This window comes from Dermacentor andersoni, chromosome 11, assembly GCF_023375885.2.
Source record: "Dermacentor andersoni chromosome 11, qqDerAnde1_hic_scaffold, whole genome shotgun sequence".
Taxonomy (NCBI): Eukaryota; Metazoa; Arthropoda; class Arachnida; order Ixodida; family Ixodidae; genus Dermacentor; species Dermacentor andersoni.
The window spans coordinates 36,003,010-36,025,651 of NC_092824.1; the positions used below are offsets into that span (position 1 = coordinate 36,003,010).

General features: G+C 46.3%; 1 protein-coding gene and 1 long non-coding RNA gene across 2 annotated transcripts; both read right to left on the reverse strand.

Moving 5' to 3' along the window:
- On the reverse strand, positions 1-22,642 carry LOC140214113 (solute carrier organic anion transporter family member 4A1-like). Its single transcript, XM_072285448.1, has 4 exons — positions 22,393-22,642; positions 2,998-3,182; positions 1,909-1,973; positions 1-447 (listed from the first exon to the last, which is right to left on the reverse strand). The coding sequence occupies exons 1-4, from the start codon at positions 22,501-22,503 to the stop codon at positions 212-214; spliced, it is 597 nt and encodes a 198-aa protein (XP_072141549.1). The 5' UTR covers positions 22,504-22,642; the 3' UTR covers positions 1-211.
- LOC140214191 (uncharacterized) lies at positions 7,487-11,739 on the reverse strand. The gene is made up of 2 exons (XR_011891106.1): positions 11,504-11,739; positions 7,487-10,158 (listed from the first exon to the last, which is right to left on the reverse strand). It is a non-coding gene; the product is annotated as an uncharacterized lncRNA (long non-coding RNA).

Consider the following 22,642-nt stretch of genomic DNA (forward strand, 5'->3'; position numbering starts at 1 on the left):
TAGGCAAAGAAAGTTTTCCTTTATATCGTGCTTTTTAAAGTTGGATCAATTAGAAAAAGAACATTGCTGGTACCTACGAGTATTTCGCGATGTGCTTACACATACATGCGCCGGCGCGTTCGTTCTGGCACCGGCGATGCGGCCGCCCGTCCAGTAACTACCAGCAAGAGGATGTAAACGTGAGCAGCCTGAATGGCGCGCTTCGGCAGTTTTATGTGGGAGACGATGTTGTCGTCGTCGGCTGGTAGGTGAAGCTGGCGCACGCGAAGAGCACCACCGACATGGTCTTGAGCAGCAGGAGCATGGCGGCCATGTTGCGGCTCAACGCCCCGTTGTTGTAGATGGCGCAGTGGCCGGAGTCGTTCGTGTCGCCGTCGAACACGGACGACCAGATCTCGCAGGCCATGTCCACTGCCTTGCCGAAGATGAGCGGAGCCGGAATGGTGCCTGCGTTTTGAGGGCGGTGGGCGAACCTTTAGTTCAGTTTCCCGTTACACGGAAAGAACGACAATCGATCGAGTCGAGCGTAAATTGCAGCATTCAGTCGAGTGAACGTAAAGTCGGCCTGTCCTTTCGCAGCGTACTTTTTTTAAAGCGCACCACCTAGTCGCCCGTTCCTGCGGCCAGCATCGGCGTAAGCAATCGAACGAGCACAGCGAAGGTTGAAACAACGAACGCGGAGCGCAGCGGGGGATGAAAGACGCGAGGAGGAAAGCAGGAGAGGAGAGTGCAGCGAGGAGAAAGCGGAGGAGGAGGCTATGTGCGAAAGCGTGAGAAGAAAAGCGTGGTACGGCGACGATGGAGAAAGCAGCGCGCGTCGTCGGGGAGGTCTGTCGGGGTGGCTGCTGCTGTGAATCGCTCACACGGGTCATCCACGCGTTGCCTGTCGCGATTACCAGAGTAGTGAGGCAGTTCCGCCGAACTTCGCTCTGTTTTCAACCTGCCGCACGAGACGGATTGTTGGCCCCAACCAATGTGTCGCGTAATGAAAGCACGTATGGAACTGCGCTCAAATTTCGCATTAGGGAGCACCGTGATCGCCGATGAAGAAAATTGTTTATTGAAAAGGATGGTCCAGCAGTTTTGGTTGTGGTGGCGTCAGGTGGCGCGTCGAAGTCTTTGGATTCGGCCGGCATCTACGGATTGCCGGACGGCCCAGAGTTGGTCTTCCAACTACGAACTTTTGAGAGCCACCTCCCAGCGACGGCGACGCCGACGGAGAAGGCCCCCGGCGGCCCCCGCGGCTGGGACGGCGTCGGGAAGAAGCGAGCTAGAGGCTTCCCGTACGCTGGCAATGGCCGCGGTTATGAACGCGTCGCGAACGGCGGCGGTTTCAGTACCGTTGTTGCCGGCACATTACCAGAACAGGTGTTGCACCGTTGCTCTCTGTCCGCACGCTTTCCACGCATCGGTTGGGTATAATCCTGGGTAGCAGTGGTGTAAGACGACCGGACTAGGGTAGGTGTGTTTTTGGAATAATCGCCGCTGCACCCTCACGTGTCTCCTCGGCATTCTTCGTATACGACAAGCAACAAACATCATTTCGCCCTCGCGACACGGTTCGCTGCGTCGGCGTCTAGCACTGCGTATTTGCATAAACAGCTGTTTACATTTCCGCATAGCTTGTGAACTCGATAGTGCATAAACATTGCGTGACATTATCAGTTGCATAGAATCACAACAAAGAAACTTGTACGGACTGTATTTGCTTTCACAGCATTTAAGTGGCCGCTTCACCTTCGCTTTACCTCGATACCAACACGTGCGTTGGATTTTCATAAGTTTTTGTCATCCAGGATGTGTGGGAGGGGGGGAGAAAGGGGGAGAGTGGTGCCCAGCACACCACAATAATGCTGTCAAGGATGCCCGCTTGTACCCTGTATAATGGAGGACAACAAAATGCCTTACCTAGGAGACGTATGCACGCCCACTGTACACCTAAGGCGAACGACTTCTGCTTTGGCATGACGCACCTGCACATAAAGATTAGCGTGTAGAAAAAGACAGTTTACAACAGCGCTGCACGCCTCAAGACGATTCAAAGTGGCCGAATGTCTAGTTAGGTCAAACAGGCTATTTGCACTGTAGAAAAACGTGGACTTAGCGTACTTGGTAGTTATTGCATGACTTATTTCACATATGAAAACCTAGTGGCACCTAGTGGTTTACCCTTCCTCAGCGGTAAACACGTCAAGCAGGTTGTTCACGGACTGTGCTGACCAACACGTCGCCGACAGTGACAGTGGCCTTAGGTGTTTACTTTCAGATTTTGCTCCATGGCCAACTACGATTATACCGGCCAAACACGACCTTACAACAAACAATATTATTCAAGCCTGCAGAATGATTATGCACTAAAGCCTAAGCACAACGTGCAAGTAATTACCAAAAGAATTCCCATGTTTCTAGCTACGGAAGACCGTCAACTCTACATGGCCCGGCGTGGAGCTCTGTCGTGCCCTAGTTTGGCAAAAATGCGAAAGAGACCGGGACGACTGCACTAAATGGATACTTTACGAAACAGCACTAAAACGGCCCTTTCTTTAGCCTCGTCTGTTAAATGTAGTGCTGTTTCATTTTTAAATTATGAACACAAGCCAACTAATTCAAGTGTCCTTGTTCCCGAAGTTCTCAATGCAAAATGCTTCAAATAGGGAACGCCTTTTACACTCGCGCTGATGTAGGACACCTGTGTTCTGAAATGAGGAAGTTATATAATGGTACCTTCGACACTGATTAGCTATAGATGATGTCGCTCCTCTGTAGGCTCTCCTTGCGCGCGTTGCCTCGTTAACCTGTCATTTAAGCACGTTCTGGTCTTACCGTTAGAGCAGGCGCGCCACATGCGCACCCCACAGTCTTCTAGCATGCAAAGCCCTTCGTACCTGCACGAGACAAAGTGCACGGCGCGCTCCTTAAAATTTGAGCGGGAAACGTGTCCCACAATTCTAGCAACCGGCAACACCGTCTCACAGTATTGGTTGTACGGAAGCCCACCTGATGGTGACGCTGATGCCCGGCGCACTGATGTAGAAGGTGCTGAAGAGGCAAATGAATGTGGCCACCATGTAGAAGGTGTAGGCGGAGCACTCCTGCGTACAGCGCACCCGCTCGGCCTCCACCACGTGTTCGGTGTCGTTGTGGTCGCCTTCTAGTACGATGCAGTCGCAATCAGTGTAGAGCTGCAGGCGAGCGTCACGCTTGACTTAGCATAATAGCGTTGGCAACGTGCCGCCACTGCAATAAAGGAATTTAACTCACACGTATGACGCATTATAGTTCCACGCAATAACTTCTTTTCGAGGTATTGCGAAATAAATAAATTATGACAGAAGCCATGTCCCGTCGACTGTCGATGGTAATCCGGTAGCATTCAACCAACGTGGCAAAACGGGTTTCTGTATGAGGCGTGTACTGCAGCCGGACTCCTCTTTTGCGCTCGCCTAAGAACGCTTCGCGCCATCTAGCGCCGCCGCCGCGAGGCTTGCGCATGGCCTCCGAAATGCACGGCGCGCCGGTGCGCACGAATGCTGAGAAACGCGTTATGTGGCCACCGAACTCCTTTCTTGCGCTTCTTTCCCGACACGCTGCGTCATGTAGTCACACTACCGAGCAGTCTGCGTTAGGCCTCCGAGACGATAAGCGCGGTGCGCCTGCGCGTGCGAGCGCGGATGATTGTGTAGCGACCAGCCGTCTCTGCGTTGTCACGGCTCCGCGGAAAGCCAGTTTACCTCGCCTTGCCTCGCCGTGGGGATCACTGCCTCCTGCTCCTTCTTGGAATCGAGACGCCTCCCCGAGTGGGGCGCCACCACAGTCATTCGGCAAACCCGCTTTCACCTTCGAATAAAGCCAGTCGACTTCCCGTGCTGAAGCTGTCAGAATGTGTATTCCTTGCGTCTAATTAACCCAGCTCCCAACAATTCTTCCCTCGCTTTCTGCACACTATGTGTCACCAGAAGTTGATAGGAGAGGTACACATAGCCAGTGCATTCATGAAGCATCTCGCTAAGGTGATGGCATGGAAGGCGTTCTTTGGAAAACGACACGTACCCGGTTCCTTTGTGGCGCAGCCCGATAATGCGCCGGGTTGCTGTCCTTGGGGAACTCCTGTGACGTGGGTTCGATGCCGCTCAGTGTAGGATGAATTTAAGGGATCCTTTTTGTGATCGTACAGCGGCTCATTCCAATTGCACGTACTTATTTACTCAAGTTGGCATCGAAGACGTTCACTGAAGAGCGGTGCACACCTACTGGTACTTACCAAGTTACCCAAGTTATCATGGCAGAGGTTGATTGAAGATCAACGCCGACCAAGTGACACATATTAAGCGGTCATAAACCAACCCCCAGTAGTCTGCGGATACAGGTATCATACGGTGCTGTGAACATTTCAGCCAAGTTTCGCTGTAGTACGCGGTGCGTGAAGCTCGCAGTCGGGGCGCGAAGTATCCTTTCTCTCAAACACTCTCTTTTCAACAGAAGCCTACTTCTCATTCTCTTCTGGACGCTTTATTTCGTAATAAAGCGGATTCCATACGCGGTTGCTTTGGGCAAGAACTAAAGCCAATCAATAATGTTGTCTGGATCAGCGCACTTTTTGCTACTCGTAGTGTGTATATTTATTTACGAAGTTCAATAAACAGGATTAAGTAAGCAAAAATTTCCTTTCGAATGTCGATAATAGCTACGTGCTTCCAGATGAAGCCGACTATAGCCTGCTCATGTACTCTCGGTCGCGGCCGCCCGCGTAGTTATACAAAACTTTGGCCATCCTGCTTGAAGGTGTCGTAGCGGGCCTCGCTAATTTCGGCTAGTTTTGAACACTCAACTGGCCTCGAAGCACGCGGAACTAAAGGTTAGACCACACGCGCGCTTGCTGCGCGTGCTCACTCCTGGCCGTACCTGGCCAGACGCCTTGGCAGACTAATTCATGGCGCTTCGTAAATGCGCAGTTTGCATGTGGCTACTATCCGTCGGTTAAGCTGGTTAATTTAAGTTAAACTGGTTAAGTTAAGTTAAGCTGACCAGAGCGGGTGTCCGCACCACGTAGCACAGTCAGACTGTAGGAAATAACCGCGAGCACGCACTCAAATCCTGTCACGCAAAAAGCAAACGCTGCGCATACGCACTGCAACTGCGTGTAGCTGCGTAGCTGCGGTCTTCCACGCAGCATGTACGCAGTGTAGATACCGCGGCCGCCGCTGTGTGTCGCCACGAGTGCACTGGCAACGCCGGCTAAGTGCATTGCGCCTCGCTGAGGGCAACCACGTTTGGCTTACGTCAGGCGCGTCGTGGGCACCAAAATGGGAAGGAGTGGCGCCTACGTTAACATCCAAAAGCAAACTAGAACTGCGTGCCACGGTGACATTTAGAAGGCGGGGCGCTGTGGGCGTGCACCGCTACGCCGTAGTCTTCGCAGTGCAAGGCATTGAAGAAGGAGCGGCAGGACAGCAAAGAGTGTGTTCGATTATTTGCCAATAACTTCGCTTCTGCTGAATGCATTGAAGTACTTTTTTGCGGCAAAGTATTTCCGCAATAGCCTGTTTTAGCTTCAAATGCATTCCCCTTTGATACAAGTCGGTTCAGGGCTCCTTTAAGTACTCCAAGTCGCTGTTTCTTCGAAAAGCGGCGCCCTCCCAGTCCCACATCTTACAGTGACCCACTCAATTTCTATTGCAATCGATGCTTCGCCTTTCGGGCGAGACTGCCAATTATTTTTTTACTGACACGATGTATTTACTGCTGGCGACGAACACGCCCCACAACCAGTTGCGCATGAGCACGCGGCCTTTGTAACGCCGGTAAAATTGCAACCGCCAAGTACCGACTGCGAGAGCGTGGGAATAGGAGGTACCTAAGGCTGTTAACATTAGGACACCTTTTGTGCAAGTTGGGCGTTCTCTTCAAAAGAAAACTACCAAAAAAAGACAGTCCGCATGTGCTCTGTTTCCGACATTGACCCCCTTTGCTTGTGACACTGTATCCAAGATCGGCGCGCCGACCATGGCAGGACGATTGTGCAGATAGACAGTGCAAGTGTAAACGGCACTTTACGTGACCACCAAGCGTAAAACACAAATACCGACCAAGCGGATTCGGAAAACCTTAAACCCTGGGAAAGCCGACAAAGAAGGTTGCTTCATTAAAGGAATTATGCTCTTGATGACCTATATTTGCTTCAATGATGATATTTAGGTATTATTTTATCACCGAGTAATTTCATAAGAACCAAGGCTATGAAGCAGTACATCTAGTAGTATAGCAAATATGATAGTGCTATCCTGCGTATGAATTATTCAGAAGGACAGCAACACCTAAATATGGTCAGAAAAGGCTGACAGGGTTTGCAAAAGGGTTGGTTTTAAAAGTCACGAAGTCGCTCATTTGCCAAAGCGAAATTTCGCAAATCCGTGTGCCGATACAGATCCAGATTATTTTCCTTTAATGGTACAGAGTTCCTATTCGCCACTCAAATCAACATTAGGGGGCGCTGCGAAGCCTGGCCCGGTCTGGCTACACTGTGCAGTATGGCGGCTTTACGGAGGTCCCCGCGTACGCTGTCCTTGGTGAAAATATTAAGTTTCTTGCAGTGCGATGTTAATTCACGCTATTTTGTGGAGGGAGAACGGGTAGTGGACGCCGAGCACCTCATTTTAGTCGGTACCAGTGGTACTGTGAGTGATGAAGTAGAAGTGGTCGCGCGTGTGTGCAAACCTCCGGCGTGACAGCGGACCTGCACGAGATCGTGGTGAGAATCACCGACGCATTCCGGGACCCATCGATCGTGGAGGCTAAGTGCTCGTGCATTGCTGGATTGTCGCAAAAGTGCAAGCACATCTCGGCTGTTTCTCCTGGCCCCTTATCCTGGCACATTTGGTGTAGTTGTCAGTCCCTTTAATGTTTCATCTCTACATTGCGTTTCAATGCTGTTCATATTGCAAAGATTGTATGAAGTTCTTGTGCGTGCACCGTTGTACCCGTACAAAAAATTATTGAGAAGGCATTGAATTATTATTGGTCAATGTTGAGTTTTTCATTGAGGAATTGTGGAAATTTTGTTGAATTGTTGGGCTAACTGTTGAGTGGCCTTGAATATTGGCCACTGAAATTTAATTGAAACACCATTGGGTACCTCAATGTTGAATAATTGTTAAGTTACCATTGAAAGTCCATTGTGCTTAGACGGCCCGTTGCGTTCGTTTTGTTGAATGGTTGTTGAGTTACCATTGATTCTGCGTTGCACTAACGTTGTGGTAGTTCTGTTGACCTGTTGTTGAGTTGTTATTGCCCCAGCATTGAAAAGCACATTGTGGCACAGTTGAGATGGCATTGAGATTTCAGAAGTCGCCATTGAAATATGATTGACGTTTTGTTGGGCTAGTGGATTTTTATTCATATATTGAAATTTCTTTGCTGTTCACACTTGCATGCCCTGGTGCCTGCTCATAACTTTCCCAAACACAAACAAAATCAAAGCAGATACTGGTCCAACTTGAAGTACCTTTATTTACACTAAAGATGCGTGCACGTGAAACATTATTACAGTACATAAGGCACCACTACATCGAACCTGGAGACTCTACCAGTGTAAATACATCTGAAAAAACCTATACATATGAATGAAATCAAAACGATCATTGTGGTCTTTACTTTCGACTTAAGCTTATGACTAGAAGGCAAAGCGACTCAAAAGGCAGGGCTTAAGCATACCCTTGTAACAACCAACTTTGAACACATGAACACTTGAAGCTGCTTGCGTGTGGATACACACAAGACATCTGAATACGTTATATTAACATGTTTGGCACACTAACCCATCACAGGAAAAGTTACGGCTGACTGTGAGAAGGCAAAATAACAGACTTGAAACAAATGACTTCACGTAAATATATACAAGCTTTAACACACGTCTTTCATCGCGACTAAAATTTAATGAAGTACCAAAGTAGACTTGTCTGAGCTTTTTGTCTTCGAGATGTATATATTTTCAGGTTGCCCAATTATTTTATAAAATAACATCACTCAACTTAGCTATTAATTGATGAAACATCATTTAGAAAGTTGTCGGGCATGGTGAACACCTGTATCATGTTTCTGACGAGCCAGGTTTGCAAGAACAGTACACCATTTGTATATGTTAAATTGAGGTACAGAAGAGTTTGTTGGTGGTATTTCCTCAATTTAGTGAGCTCATTTTCAGTTAATTTTTCTGGACTTGCAGAAAGCTAATTAGAGCACTTTTTGGGGCTTTTTTCACTACACCCAGCAACTAAGTGGTTTAAATAATTATTTAGCACAGAAAATTGGTAGTAACACACGGCTAACACAATTCCAGAGCCAAATAGATGGTCACCTGCACTTGCAGTATCAAGTAGCCCAGAAATAGTCATAAAGGATGGGAAAAGGTTTCAATGACTGGACAGCCAGATTGGTGAGACAGTGAAAAACGCGAATAAATGCGTATACGAAAAGCCAATGACCTCAATTGTGCAGGTAAAATATTATTAAAATGCTACCAGAATTTTATTGCATAAAATACATAAAAGTTGCATAAAAATTGGGACAAAGCAATAAGAAAGACGGAGGGAGATACAGCACCCGTGTTGAAAAAAATTACAAGTGATATACATGCATATTTAAGCTAGAGACAATTGTTTCTCCAATATATACAAAAAGAACCCATGCACTGACGGCATAAAAGAAGGTTCCTGCGCCTGGAGAATGCAGCACAGTACAAAGCAGCGTCATGAGAACCGAAAACTAGAACTTAGTATGTTTAAAAAGTACGAATACTTGCATACCTACAGGCATGTGACATGTCATGCCTTGACTGGATGAAATTCATAAATCTTACACAAGTGAAGTTACCATCACTCTTATTGGCTTCCTCAGGGGACTCCTTGAAGTTGAACTAGAAAAATGTACATCAGTGTTAAAAACAGAGAAGATAAGACCCTATAGCGTTCTTCCTGGAATAAACAGCGCAAATATTTCATGTTTAAATTGTATGGACACTTCGCCAATTCGGTGTACATTAATATTTGACAACCACACAAACAGAAACGAGAAGGATGAATTAAGGTAGGAACACACATGAACGCTGACTCAACTAGAAGTTTATTCGTGAAGACAAAGATTTTAAACAAATTGGCCAACTTCACAAAGAAAAAGCCATGGATGTGCAGCAGAAACAGCCCGGCACAACAAAAAAGGACCGAAAGACATGTCCGGTAGAACAAACATATGCGTCAAAAACAAACAAAAAACACATGAAAACTGAAAGGTTTGTCCTGTAAGTGATATTAACGGGAAATAATGCAACTCTTTCCCACTTAGTCACAGAAATCTTGCTTATGAATTTTTCTTCGTGATCAATAAATAATTCTTCCATAAGTCCTCTTGTGTTCTGGTCTTTGTGATGAAACAACCGTTATTTCTGCTCTATACCTCAACACCAGAGGAGTTCCAGCAGCAATATTTATTGATCACAAACGAAACAAATACATAAGCAAGTTATCTGTTGCCCTTAGTGGGAAAGACTTGCAGTTCTCAAGAGTATTTCTCGTTGGGTAGTATCACTCATCGAACAAATATTTCACTTTTTCGAAAGATTTGTCCGATAGTTCTCGTTTTCCACGCACGTTTATTCTACATGACATGGCTTTTTCATATTTTTTTCTTGTCGCTCGTGGCTATTTCTGCCACACATGCACGGCTCTTTACCTTTGTCAAGTTGACCAGCGTCTTTAATACCTCTGTCTTCAAAAATAAACTTAGTTGAACTTGCGCTCGTGTGTGCTCCTACCTATTTCGTCGTCCGCCTCTCTTCGCGCTGCTGTTTCCAGTACGCACGTATCACTTGGTTAGGCTGGTAAACATTCCCGCAAGCAAAAGGAAATACCTTCCCTCAAAAGGTAGCCCATCCTTTACTACTACAAGCCAGAGCAAATCGAAAGCCTTCACAGCGTCCATGCGCGGCAGCTAGTACACCACAGAGCAGCAGAAAAAATAGTTAAAAATCCCACTTGATGGAGAGTGGCAACAGAGACGCGAGCTTGCTAGTGAATCAGCCACATATCAACGGGTGTCTCCTGCATGACGCCAAGCTGCTCTTGACGTAGAACACTTCAGCATCTCGGCATTTGCTGCATGCGTAACCTGCGAGAAGGGAATGCGGACAGAAAATGAGATTGCGCGGATTCAGAATCTGCCACACACTGCACATAACTACGCACAAAATAGAAGTACACACTATACTGGCAAGTAAAAATTTGCGACTCTTTACGAGTGCTGTCTAGAAAAGGAAGAAATAGGTTGCTACGGTAAATGTTAGCTAAGACACGCACAGCGATGTTTCACAGCGGGGAGAAATATTCCCGGCTCCCTCACAGAACCGAAGACCACGCGACGGTGCATAGCCGATCCCAAGCAGATATCGAATCTTTGGGTAGAAGTCCAGCAGCAGGAATGACCTAAAGATACGCCGAGAGCGATGCGAGCGGTGAGCTTGCCTGTACAAGTGAGAACATGCACCGTTTCTTTGACGCTAGCCGCTCCGGCGTGTCTCCGATCATTCCACGCGATTTGTGTGCAGAACGTCGCGTACACGCCCTTGCGCGTTTTGCGCGGTAGCGTCTGCGCAGTGAGCTAGCTTCATGACGCGTCACTGCGCAAACGGTGCTCGAGGCGACAACGCGCCTAGTGGCGCTCCTTTCGCTTCTGCAAGCATCGCACATTCGGATCGGCCCAGCTCAAAGAGGCAGCAGAGAGCGGTGGCATGTTTCGGTTACCGCCAATTGAAATTGTACAGTGCGCCTTCAACAGAAACGCGCCGCGCTAGATAAAGATGGTTACTGCGGTAGTTTTGGCGGTGATAGGCGATAGGGCGACCCCGTCGGCGGCTGTGTTCTTTGCCGAAGTCGTCACCACACCTCTGTTCATTTGCGCTGTGTATCTGTGTACAGTCACCGCGCGGAAGCTGTGACTAATCGGTTGGCCGTTCTCCGCAAATCCCAAAGAGGCGAAATATATTTTGCGGTGCGCCGCATCATTAGGCGCAAGCTAAATCGAGGCGCGCTTAACCGCTACGGCACAAAAGGTGATCACACTAACCGTATGGTATACAATGAGCCACTACGGATTAAAAAAAAAATAATTATGATGTCCTTCGTGCGAAACCAACGATCTGATTATGAGGTAGGTTGTAGTTGGGGACTTCGTATTAATTTTGACTTCCTGGAAATTTTTACGTGCATACAATGCACAATGCACGAGCGTTTCTGCATTCCGCTCCTTTGGCATGCGGCCGCCGCAGGGATCGTATCCACGACCTCGAGCCCCAAATTGCCACGGCGGCCGCCATAGTTACGAAATGCGTATCGCGCGCTTTCGCTCCGGGGCATACGGTTTGCTTGAAGAAAGTGAACGGTGTGATTAACATCTTACGCTTGTCAATGTCAAAATAGAAAAAAGGCTACGTGCCCAAGAAAACGAGATTACTTACCTATCTGCAGAAGTTCGGCTGCGACTGTTTCGGGGTGCCTTCTCTCCAACAGGCATCATGACCTCTGCCGCGCAACTCATCAAAACAGCCAGGCTCGCACATCAGTCGAAGACTAGTAGCTGAGTCAGCCAACGACTTCAACGGATAAACGTCCCACTTATCTTCGTTACAGCATTTCACTAGAATGTGCGTCATGATGACCGAAAAGAGAAAACCACTTTCATCAAAAAGCACGAGGCGCGAACCACCACGCAACGGCAAGCAACTAACGGAGTCCGAAAGCCGTTCACAGCTTCACTATCGTAGTCAGTTATAAAAACATTTCAAACACAAAATAACGGCACTTAAAAACCGCTAAATAATTAGCAATAATTTTTCATCAACTAACCTTCATAAATTTTTAAGAACCGCCTAATTTGTAGCGTAAACAATAAATACTACGACCAAGAAATGCGACTACGAAACTAGCGGTAACGATGTATACTGTTGAAAAAGTGTGCTCAAACGAAGCTACAACGGTTGCAACCGCGCGCGCGCACATACACACACACTCGAACGCTACCTTGACGTTGGTAGCGCCACCTAGGAGTAAAAATTATTACTAATTTTATTACCTTTACAAAAGTAACGCTACTAGAATAGTTTATTGCACCTTTGCAGATGACGAGGTGACAAGTAAGGTATGATAAGAGTCCGCTACCTGTATTTCTTTCATTTCCCTTTGGTGTTCTTCTATTTAACCGAACATACGGGACCTGTCCTGCGGACGACAGTTCGGCCAGGTTCAAATAAATCGCATGCTTCTTGCAAGGCGAGAGTTGGGAGCAGCCGCAGATACAGCGATTAGCTGCGATACTGTTGCGGCTGTTTCTGAATCAGAAGATCTTTGAAGTCAATGGTTATAGCGGCTGCGCGCTGCGATCTCAAAGCGTGTTCGTTGTTTGATCTCTAGTACCACGGCCGTTGGATAAAAAAAGCTATATTTACTTTCCGGACGGAGGGTGCGTCGCAGGAAATTCGAAGATCTCTCACTAGTATGTTTGCAGCATGTGCGCCGCTTGGATCCTACGGTTCCCACAGCGCGTCGGATGCTCGAAGGTAGTAGCGTCGTCGCGTGTCGGCGCCTGTCTTATCGCCGGCCGCGCTGCCGCCGTGTCTACTTTTGGGGAATTCCACATGCGCGTAGTCGCCGTGTTTGCGAGTGAACTTCGCATTCTTCTGCTCCCTGAAACGTGCTCATTTTGGATCGTACCAATTGCTATGTCATCTAGTGTATGTTAAAACGACGATGGCGTTTCTGCACCGGCAAAGAAATAAATCGTTATGAACTTGGGCGGTCATGAAACTAGTCTAACGCTGCAGTTTTTACAGAGAGAAAACGGCTACAAAAGTGGGGCAGTCCCGGAGATAGGCGCTTGAAAGCGCCAGCTTTAGCGACAGCACGAGGAAGTGGCACGCTGCGCACGCGCCAAGCCTTTCAGAACTTACTGGCTTTCGAACGAGAGGAGCATGCGCGCGTTCATGGCCTAATGGTTAGAGCACCGGGCTTGACGGCCGACGTTCAATGCCACCCCATCGGTCACACATTATTTTCTGTTTATGGAAACGAGGCGAAAGAAGAACCTACCTGCCGCAAAGTGACAGCAATGAGGTTGGAACGCTTCGCATTTTAATTTTTGGTATGTCTTCATATGCGAGTCCTAATTATTGATACTGGACTCAACTGCTGCACAACAAAAAACAACTACAAGAATCAACACAAATTACCCAATAAATTGTTTATTGAGAACACTCAACGGTAATATTGTTGTGCAACTGTTGAGCGAACTTAATTGCTTTTGAAAATTTGTTGAAGTCCGTTGTTTCAACAATTCCCCAATAATATATCAATGGTTAATCAACAGTCATTTTTGTACGGGTAAGCAGAAGAGATCCTATTATGTGCTATTATGTGCCAAACTGAAACTTAGCTTCACCTTGTGCTGTGGCGCTTGAGATTACCTATCACAATACATATCCTGCTTTTTTTTGCCAACATAACTGTTCGTTTCCTATGGCTTATACGTTATTGTTTCACAAGTTGTGCACGAGCAACTGCATAATATCAGTGGCGACTCAGGCAGAACTCATGAAACCAACTTTTGTTGTCTTTGTTTGTGCCCTTCTCAAAGGGGCCCTGAAACTGGCATGCTGCATAATATAGATACCACGACCACCACAAGCCCTGTTCGCAGGACGATCAGACAGCCATGTGTATTGATTGGTCTCAAAGTGATGTAGCTCCAGGCGTCCATCTCGCGTTTAGAGAGTGCCACGCGTGCCTGAACCACAAGTAGCAATGTGTCAAAAAAAAAAGAAACTTGAGCAGGACCTTGCTCCCTTGCCATGCACCGTGTAGCTTCCAGCACACTAGCTGAGACGAAAGGAGAAAGCAATGCATCGGTGCAATAACTACTAATTCCGCTTACACTTCAATGATACGAAAAATTTTTGCAGCAGGCGATGTCCTTTTGTAGTGAGGTCACTATGATCAGTCGGAAGTCTTTCAGTGCCCCTTAAAGTGTTTGTTAAGTGCTTTAAGTGCATGTTAAACATTTATGTCACTTACTTTCCATTTATTGATATGTTGATAGTAAGGACAGCTCTATATGCTCTTTGGAGGTCAATAATTATCATTCACTGATGTTAAGTCTGCACAAGTGTCTCCCCATCTTGTATTACCGGTGGTTTAGTTATGCTTCCCAGGACAGCCATTCGCACTGTATTCAACAAATTGGGAAGAAGCATAAATTATGGTACATATACCAGCTGGGGTCATTTGAATCAAACCATTCTTTCAGGGTACTCAACTCTGGTGGCCAACCTTTTTAAATACTCATCGTATGCAGGTTTGACGCTGTTCCTTGATACTTCTCATGTTCTGTTTGACAAGATATACCCTCATATGCTAAAAAGTGCAACAAAAATGGGCTGGAGTAAAACGTATGAGGCAAACACCTTGACACTGAGTACAGTGAACAAAGTATTGAGTGCATGTGGTTTATTTTGTGAAAGAATACAAGTAAGGCAAGGGACAACAAACAGCCATTGAAGAATAACCACAACTCTATGCACAGACTGTAAGTGAACTGCAAATATCTCGGAATACCATAAGATGAAAACTTGCATCAGAATGTGTAGCGCAAATTAGCACTTCAATGAAGAATACAAGTTGCAAAAGAATGTGCATTGCTAATTTACAAAAAGTGTGTTGAAGTCGAAGTCTGCAGGTTTGGCCAATGCAAACAAGTGCAGCATGTAGATCACATGGCAACGATCGTGTCTCAAAAGTATGAAATGGCTGAGTGGCATAAAAAATGTTGGATTTCCAAACAGAAGACCGCATGCCCTTACTCTCAAGGCCGCCACGCTTTGACGGAGCCAAGGACACATGCACAAATGCCTCTATGCAATGCAGGCTACTTGCAATGTCGCCAGCCATGGCACATCGAATGATGGCAAGCCTGTGAACGTATTTACGTTGCTACTATTTATCGTGTTCACAAACTTCTGTGGAAAAGTACCCGATATCTCTTGGACAGCCTTGCTTTCTGTAAGCCTTGTCCCTGAAGCCATTTCTAGTAGGAAATTTGCCACGTCTTTTTCTTCTCTTGAGTACTCTGCCATGAATGTCCGGGGGCCAGGTTGGCAAGCACATTCCTGTCACAAAACAAAAGCAAGGGTTATAATGTCTGACATATCTGACGCGAGATCAGCTTCCTTTTTGTCATTCCAATAATGCACGTCAATGTGTTAAATTCAATGTTGGAAGTAGGAAAGCCAGGGTTTTTGCATAAGTGAATTTGCACCCATCACACACCACAATCCTTTCACGAAGTTAACCCAGAAAACATGCTGCCGGCTAGGTAAAGACAGCTACCACATCACAAATATATAGAACAAATAAATTGCCATATTTGCTATGTCCTTGTCACTTATGGTGTTTGCAAGGCTTTGGTCCATGCTGTTAGGGGATGGGAAATCGTCCTGCAATGTCAGATAGAGTTCAGTCCAAGGAACCAGTGGTTAAGCAATGTGTCCACAAGTTGCAGTTAATGTGCACCCATCACACACCACGTGCTACAATGCTTTTACGATGTAAATCCAGAAAGCATGCCACCGTTTAAGTAAAGACAGCTACCACAACACATACATATACAAAAACAAATTACCATATTTCCTTTGTCACTTATTTGGTCCATGCTGTTGCTGTCAGGGGATGGGAGATCGTCCTGCAATGTCAGAGTTTAATCCCAAGGAATTAGTGGTGAAGCAATGTGTGCACAAGTTGCAGGCAGCCAATTTACCATGGTGGTCGTGCCGACAGGTGCATGGGGCAACACCTTTGCTTGATTCATTCTGTAATGCATTAAAAGGTGTTGACATTTATTGAATGCTTGTAGCCATGGTGTATGTACCATAAGCATATAAGTGCTGCACCATGCAGTCAAATTAACTTACTCTGGCTGACCGATATGCACGTCAGCGAAGTCTTGCCAGTGAAAGCTCTTTCATATGAGCATCCTTGTTCTCATCATAACATGACGTCCTTGGCAGGTTTTCAGTTGGTATTGCATTTTTTTTCAGCCGCCGTCTTTGACATGCTACATCTGAAAAAATAAATGAATTGTTTGTTTTATTGTGCGTCAATATGGGCTGCAGCCAGAATTTTTCTTTTTACCTCAGAAACAAGGCGACAATATTTATAAAAAAGCATTTGCAAGGAAATGAAGCACGCTTTGAGTGTGCAAGGCTATGCAACGTTGTACACCGAATGTAGCATCTGCAAAATGTAGTCGAAATCTGCTCATAACACGAAGTACACAGGTGCAAACACCACCACATGACTGGAGTAGTTTTGCCACTGGCTTGGGGATGATATAATAATACAGATAAAGCTAGTTTAGGTACTAATACTGATCATATATATGGGACACGTCAGTAGACGGCGGACGCCGTAAATTTTCCTCGCAACTAGCAAACGCGTGTAAAATTTACATGTGGCTGTCGCGTAAGTGGCAAACTTCTGCAATGAACGTGATAGGCTCGCCGTCGGTGCGAAATACCAGTGCCATATGGGCACTCTTGAGCGCGTCGGAGATTCTCATGTGCAAGTGGCAAATTCGTAATCAGTCGCGCTGGGAAGTGCCCGTGTGCAGTGCGCCTGTGCTGCAAGTTCATCCGCGCCACGCATGATATTTATTCCGCTTTAACATGCCACATACGTGGCACGTTTACACTCAACACTTCCCGAACTTGCTAGTGCATCATTCGTAAACATTTGAATCTCCGACGCCCGTATAAGATGCGCGAGACGTGCTGGGCATCAAAAGCCTCCCGAGTTACGGCCTGGTGTAGCCAACGAGTGCAGAGGTGACGTTCCTCGCCGAAACCGCAGTGAAGCGTCGAACATGAGCTCTAATTACAGCCAATGTGGTCAACGAGTGCATAGGAGACGTTCCTCGGAGAAACCGCTGTGACGGTCTCGAACCTGTGCTCGAATTTCGCGTTGCGGCTAACATATGCAGCAAATATGCATAGCCCAATCGCCAGTCCTCGCAATGTGAAACGTGTTTACATAAGGTGACCCAGCGACATGTATAATGGCCATGGACAATGGTCATGCATTAGGTTCGATTTCACAAGTTCACAGTAGTGTCTCACCTGGTAAGAAGAAATTATCCCGTGCAAAATGCCGTGAGCAAACAGTCATTGTCAGCGTCACAGCCTTGCCGATGCGGAGGCTAGCGATCCACCTGGTTCTACGGCTTCAGCCTTTCGACTAGGAGGGAAATGCGTGAACGGAAATATCGCTCTCCTTCCATCTCGCTGACACGCACCGAGGAACACAGCAGAACTGCTTGGCCGTTCGCTTTTTCTTTGCTAGCAGCTCCATTCTTCCGTCCGCGACAGCAGCCTCTACGGCTTACACGGCGACTGGACCTCTGTATGACGTTTCTCCCTACTGCCGCTAGGTGTCGCATGAATTGCTGGAGTTGCGAATAGAGCGGACGCTCAGCAAAATGTGCCTTGTTGCAGCCTGAGAACCAGCCAGAGCCCATGGACAACACGTCATTCGGACAGGTGCTTTGCAGACACAAATTACAAAACCGCAGCACCGGTAATTTATTTATTTATGTATTTTCAATACTGCCAGTCCCATCAGGAACCATAGCAGGTGGACATACCAAAATGAAATACATGGTAATAAACGTCCACGTACAAAGTGCGTGTCAATAAGCCAAACAAGAAATGCAATGGAACAAGGTAAGAATACATAAAAAAACAAATATAGATATCACATATCTAGGAGACATGCGCAGCAATATAGAGAATACATCACGAAAAGAACAGAAAACGGGAACAAAAATAACAGTAAACAACTTCACGATAATCAGCATGGCTTACAAGAGTTGCAAAGCATATTACGTAAATAAGACTGCGTTACTGATTGCTTGATATGGATTCTAACCGTGATGTGAACTGAGATAATGAGTCTGCAGAAATTACTGAAGGATCGAGGCGATTCCATTCCCTTATCACGAGGGGGAAATAAGAGTACATGAATGTGTAATTAAGACATGAATATTCTGTTAAAGCGTGTACATGTTTATGTCTCGATGATCGTGACTGCGAAAAACTTATGTATTTTGTTAGGTCTATCTTATAATAGTTGTGAATCAAGTTAAATAAAAATTTAGGCTGTGCTTGTTTCGCTCTTGATGATAGCGTCGCTAAACCCGATATAGCCGCAAGGTTATTGGGTGAATCTGTGCGCTTATACTTGCAAATAAACCGCAGCGCTTTTCGCTGTACTTTTTCCAGATTCGTTATATTAGTTACTCAGTGGGGAAACCAAACTGTTAGCGTACTCCAAAACCGGTCTAATGAAAGTAGTATACGCCAGAAGCTTAGTCGACGTGGGTGCGAGGCGGAGACATCTTCGGAGATAAAATAGCGTGCGTAATGCCTTCGAGGTCACGTTGGCAATGTGCGCGTCCCATCTAAGGTCAGAAGTTAGAGAGATGCCTAAGTATTTATGCTGATGAACTTTTGTTAGCACTGTGCCGTTAATAAAGTACGGAAAGTCGTAAGGTTGCATTTTTTTTCCTTGTTACCGTCATGCAAACTGATTTAGTTGCGCTTATAGTCATTTGGCATTTTTTGCACCATTGATTTAGCTGGTCTAGTGAATTGCTAAGCGAAACATGATCTTCGTAGGTGTTAATTGTTTGCTAGATGATGCAGTCATCAGCAAACAGTTTGATGTTACAGTCTATACTTCTGGTTATGTCGTTAATGAAAATTAAAAATTACAGTGGCACCAACACGGATCTTTGGGGAACGCCTAATGTGACCGGCACTGTCGCAAATTCCACATGCTGAAATACAAAAACAAGAAAGGGGCTGACAGATGGAATAGCACACTGTGGTATAAAGTTTGTAAACAGGGATGAAGTGCCTCAGACAGGCTGGCCAACGTTTCGATAGGAGGACCTATCTTCGTCAAAGGCGGCCTCGTCATCCTCGACGTGTTAGTTTTAAAGGGTTAGTGCAGTGACGTCACGTGCGGGTGTTGTCGCTGGCGGCTGGTTTTAAAGAGAGAGATTACAAGAGGAAGCAAGCGCTGTCGTCCGACGTCTGTGAGCTTCATTCTCAAGACGAGGGGACAAGAGCGTGAGAGTGGGCACACGGGGCGAAAAGAAAAGGTATAGAAGCAGAAAAAAAGAAAAAAAAAGAAAAAAGAGGGGGGGGGAAGCCAGGGCGGCACCAAGACAGACAAAAAAGGGGAGGAGTGAAAGAAAAAGAAGGAGAAAAGTGAAATCTAAGAAATACGGGGGCTTGGGAGCGTGTTGGGGATGCGAAAGGTTAGGAGGTATTCAGGTATTTCTTAGATTTCACTTTTCTCCTTCTTTTTCTTTCACTCCTCCCCTTTTTTGTCTGTCTTGGTGCCGCCCTGGCTTCCCCCCCCCCTTTTTTTTCTTTTTTTTCTTTTTTTCTGCTTCTATACCTTTTCTTTTCGCCCCGCGTGCCCACTCTCACGCTCTTGTCCCCTCGTCTTGAGAATGAAGCTCACAGACGTCGGACGAAAGCGCTTGCTTCCTCTTGTAATCTCTCTCTTTAAAACCAGCCGCCAGCGACAACACCCGCACGTGACGTCACTGCACTAACCCTTTAAAACTAACACGCCGAGGATGACGAGGCCGCCTTTGACGAAGATAGGTCCTCCTATCGAAACGTTGGCCAGCCTGTCTGAGGCACTTCATCCCTGTTTACAAACTTTATACCACATGCTGAAATAGTACGAATTGTGTCCGGTTAGTTAAGAAATCTGTTACCCCCCAGTCTAAAACCTCCCCCTTCCCAATAAAACCTCAGAATTTGGTTAATAATTTACTGTGGCATACACGATCAAATGTTTTTGAAAGGTCTAATAATATTACATCAGTCTGGCTACAGTTGATGTTAAATGCGAGGTCATGCGCAACTTCCGTAAGCTGCGTGACGGTTGACAATCCATGGCGGAATCCGTGCTGGTGTGGCCATAAAAAGTTGAGTGTCAAGAAAGTTTGTTAGGTGTTTAAGGATGATATGCTCGAGCATCTTCCAAGCAGTGCTAGTGAGAGATATTGGTCGATAATTAGAGGGCAATGAGGTATCTCCTGTCTTGTGTATTGGGATGATTTACGCATTTTTTCCCTCGTGGGGTAAGGTGATTATGATAGGGATTTTCGAAATATGAAGCCCAAGTATCGGCTGCACCACCCTGCGTATCTCTTTAAAAATTGTTTGGAAAGTCATCTGGTCTGCAAGACTTTTTAGGGTCAAGGGTGAGCAACATGTTAAGGATACCCGCGTCAGGTATGATTAAAGGATCGATGCGCGATGTTGAACCGCAACTCAAGTCTGAAAGATTGCCGTCATCTTTTGTGAAGTTCGAGTGAAAATAGCTATTGTAAGCATTAGCATTGTTAGTTTTTTCCTCAGGAGACAAGTCCGATAACGTGTCTTAAGTAGGGTTAAAATGGTTCCAGAATCACTGAGGTCTGTTTGTCAGAAAGTTAGGCAGCGTTACGTGAAAATAATGTTCCTTGGCTTCTTTGGCTGTCGGTCGAAAATGTGCTACAGCACATGCTAGTTTATTAGTTTTGGATGGGCATCATCCATGATTTTTAATAGGGCTACGTATCCTTTCTACATGACGCTTTGCGTGGATGACTTCCCAAGTTATCCATGGGCCTGTTCTTTGTGGTCGCTTGTTTTTTAACGGAACAAAGTTAGTTACGCAGTAGGAAACCATATTTTTAAAAAGAAGCCAGGCTGTGTTCACATCGATTGACGGGTTGGAGGTTATTTCAGTAAATACTTGAAATTCGTGCGCAAGGTGGGTTAGTATGCTGGCGTCATCCGCCTTCTCGAAGTTGGGTACTATAGATGTACTACAACGCGTTCTTATCGATCAGTCCAGAGGCAACAAGCATAGCGGGATGTTGTGATCTGAAATGCCTTCAATAATTTCTGTCTGTGCTTGGTACCCTGAAAAATGATCGCTGATTAGTATAAGGTCAAGGATATTGTTTGCTGAACTTTGCTTACGCGTCGGTTTCAGGATTATTTGGTGAGGTTTAAATGATAACATGAGGTGAACCAGAATTTCTGAAGAAGATGATATGTGATGCATAGTTGCCAAGTCCACGTCAGGAAATTTAAAGTCTCCCATAAGGATAATTCTAGAGTTGTTAGCATATCGGTGTAGAAACTCATGAATGGCAGAAATGTTCTCATCACCAGAAGAGGGGCTTCTATAGAAGCAACCCACACAAATAGCAGAATAGTTACAAAGAAGTCTGCAAAACACGCTGACCTGACACATCTGACATTAAACAAATGTGAGGTTTTTCTTTATCACAAGAGCTACGCCCCCACCACAGGGAACCCCGATCTTTGCAAATGACTGAATAGCTCGGCGGAATTATTTCATGGCTGGAAACATCTTGTGAAAGCCACGTTTCTGTGACGGCGACTATATCAGGTTCGCGATCAGTTAACAGGTTTTCGAAAGATTATATTTTGTTTAGTAAGCTTCTTGCATTTACATTTATGATTGTTAGTTGTCTTATCGAGCTGTTCCCCGCGTCATTGGTGGGCCGTACCTTTTTTTTTTAATCCGATTCATTTTTTTAAGGGGTACTTCGTCATTGGTTTCGTCGTACCAAACAAAGGCGCGACTGTTAATGTACAGTTTGTCAAAGGCGAGGGAGACTTTGTCGTGTTATTCGCGATTTTCTTTGGCATTATTGCACAGTTTCCTTCTAATGTCCCCAATTTTAGGAGAAAAATCTTCCCCAATGGCGAGTTTTGAGCCTTGGTGTCTAAAACCTTTTTTTCAATATTGCCGATTTGTCGCGGGAATTTAGAAGTTTAAAAATCACCGGCCTAGTCTTTTTCGCTTGCGGTCTGCCTAACCGGTGTATGCGTTCTACGGCAGCTGGGTCCAGCTCTAGGATATCTTGTATGATATCTGTGCTAACTATCGGTTCAAGACTGTCGCTCGTTTCTTCTTACAATTTAGGGATAACAGTAGTTTTCACTATCTGCTCTTTTTCAGGAAAACCTGGTGCCCAGAGAAAAAGGTTATAGAGGTGCATCCCGACTCTGTACTCTGGCCGACACGCCGTACTTAACGCTCCCCTATAGCACTGGCGCCATTTTTCCATCTAGCAACATTTGTGCGAAACTACGCTCCGTCCTCTACTTCGGTGTTACGAAAACCGCGGTGCGCAATGTTCCCAAACGCGGGTCGGCGAAAGCTCTCCGACAGCGCGCACTCGTGCGACCGAGCCACTGACCGTGGTCGAGGCCTTGACGTCCTGGGTCTCGTTGCGGCAGCCGGCCAGGCACGGCGACGTGTACATCTTGTGGTCCCGACCGCAGATAGGATTGAAGCTGAGCGGGCACATGCAGTCGCTGCTGCACTTGGGCGTGAGTACCCTGCGGCGAGGAGGAGGAGGAGGAGGAGGAGGCGACAGGGTGACGGGGGCACGCTCGCGCGATGCTCTCTATAGACCATGGCCTCAGAGATCAGGCGACGCGCGGTGA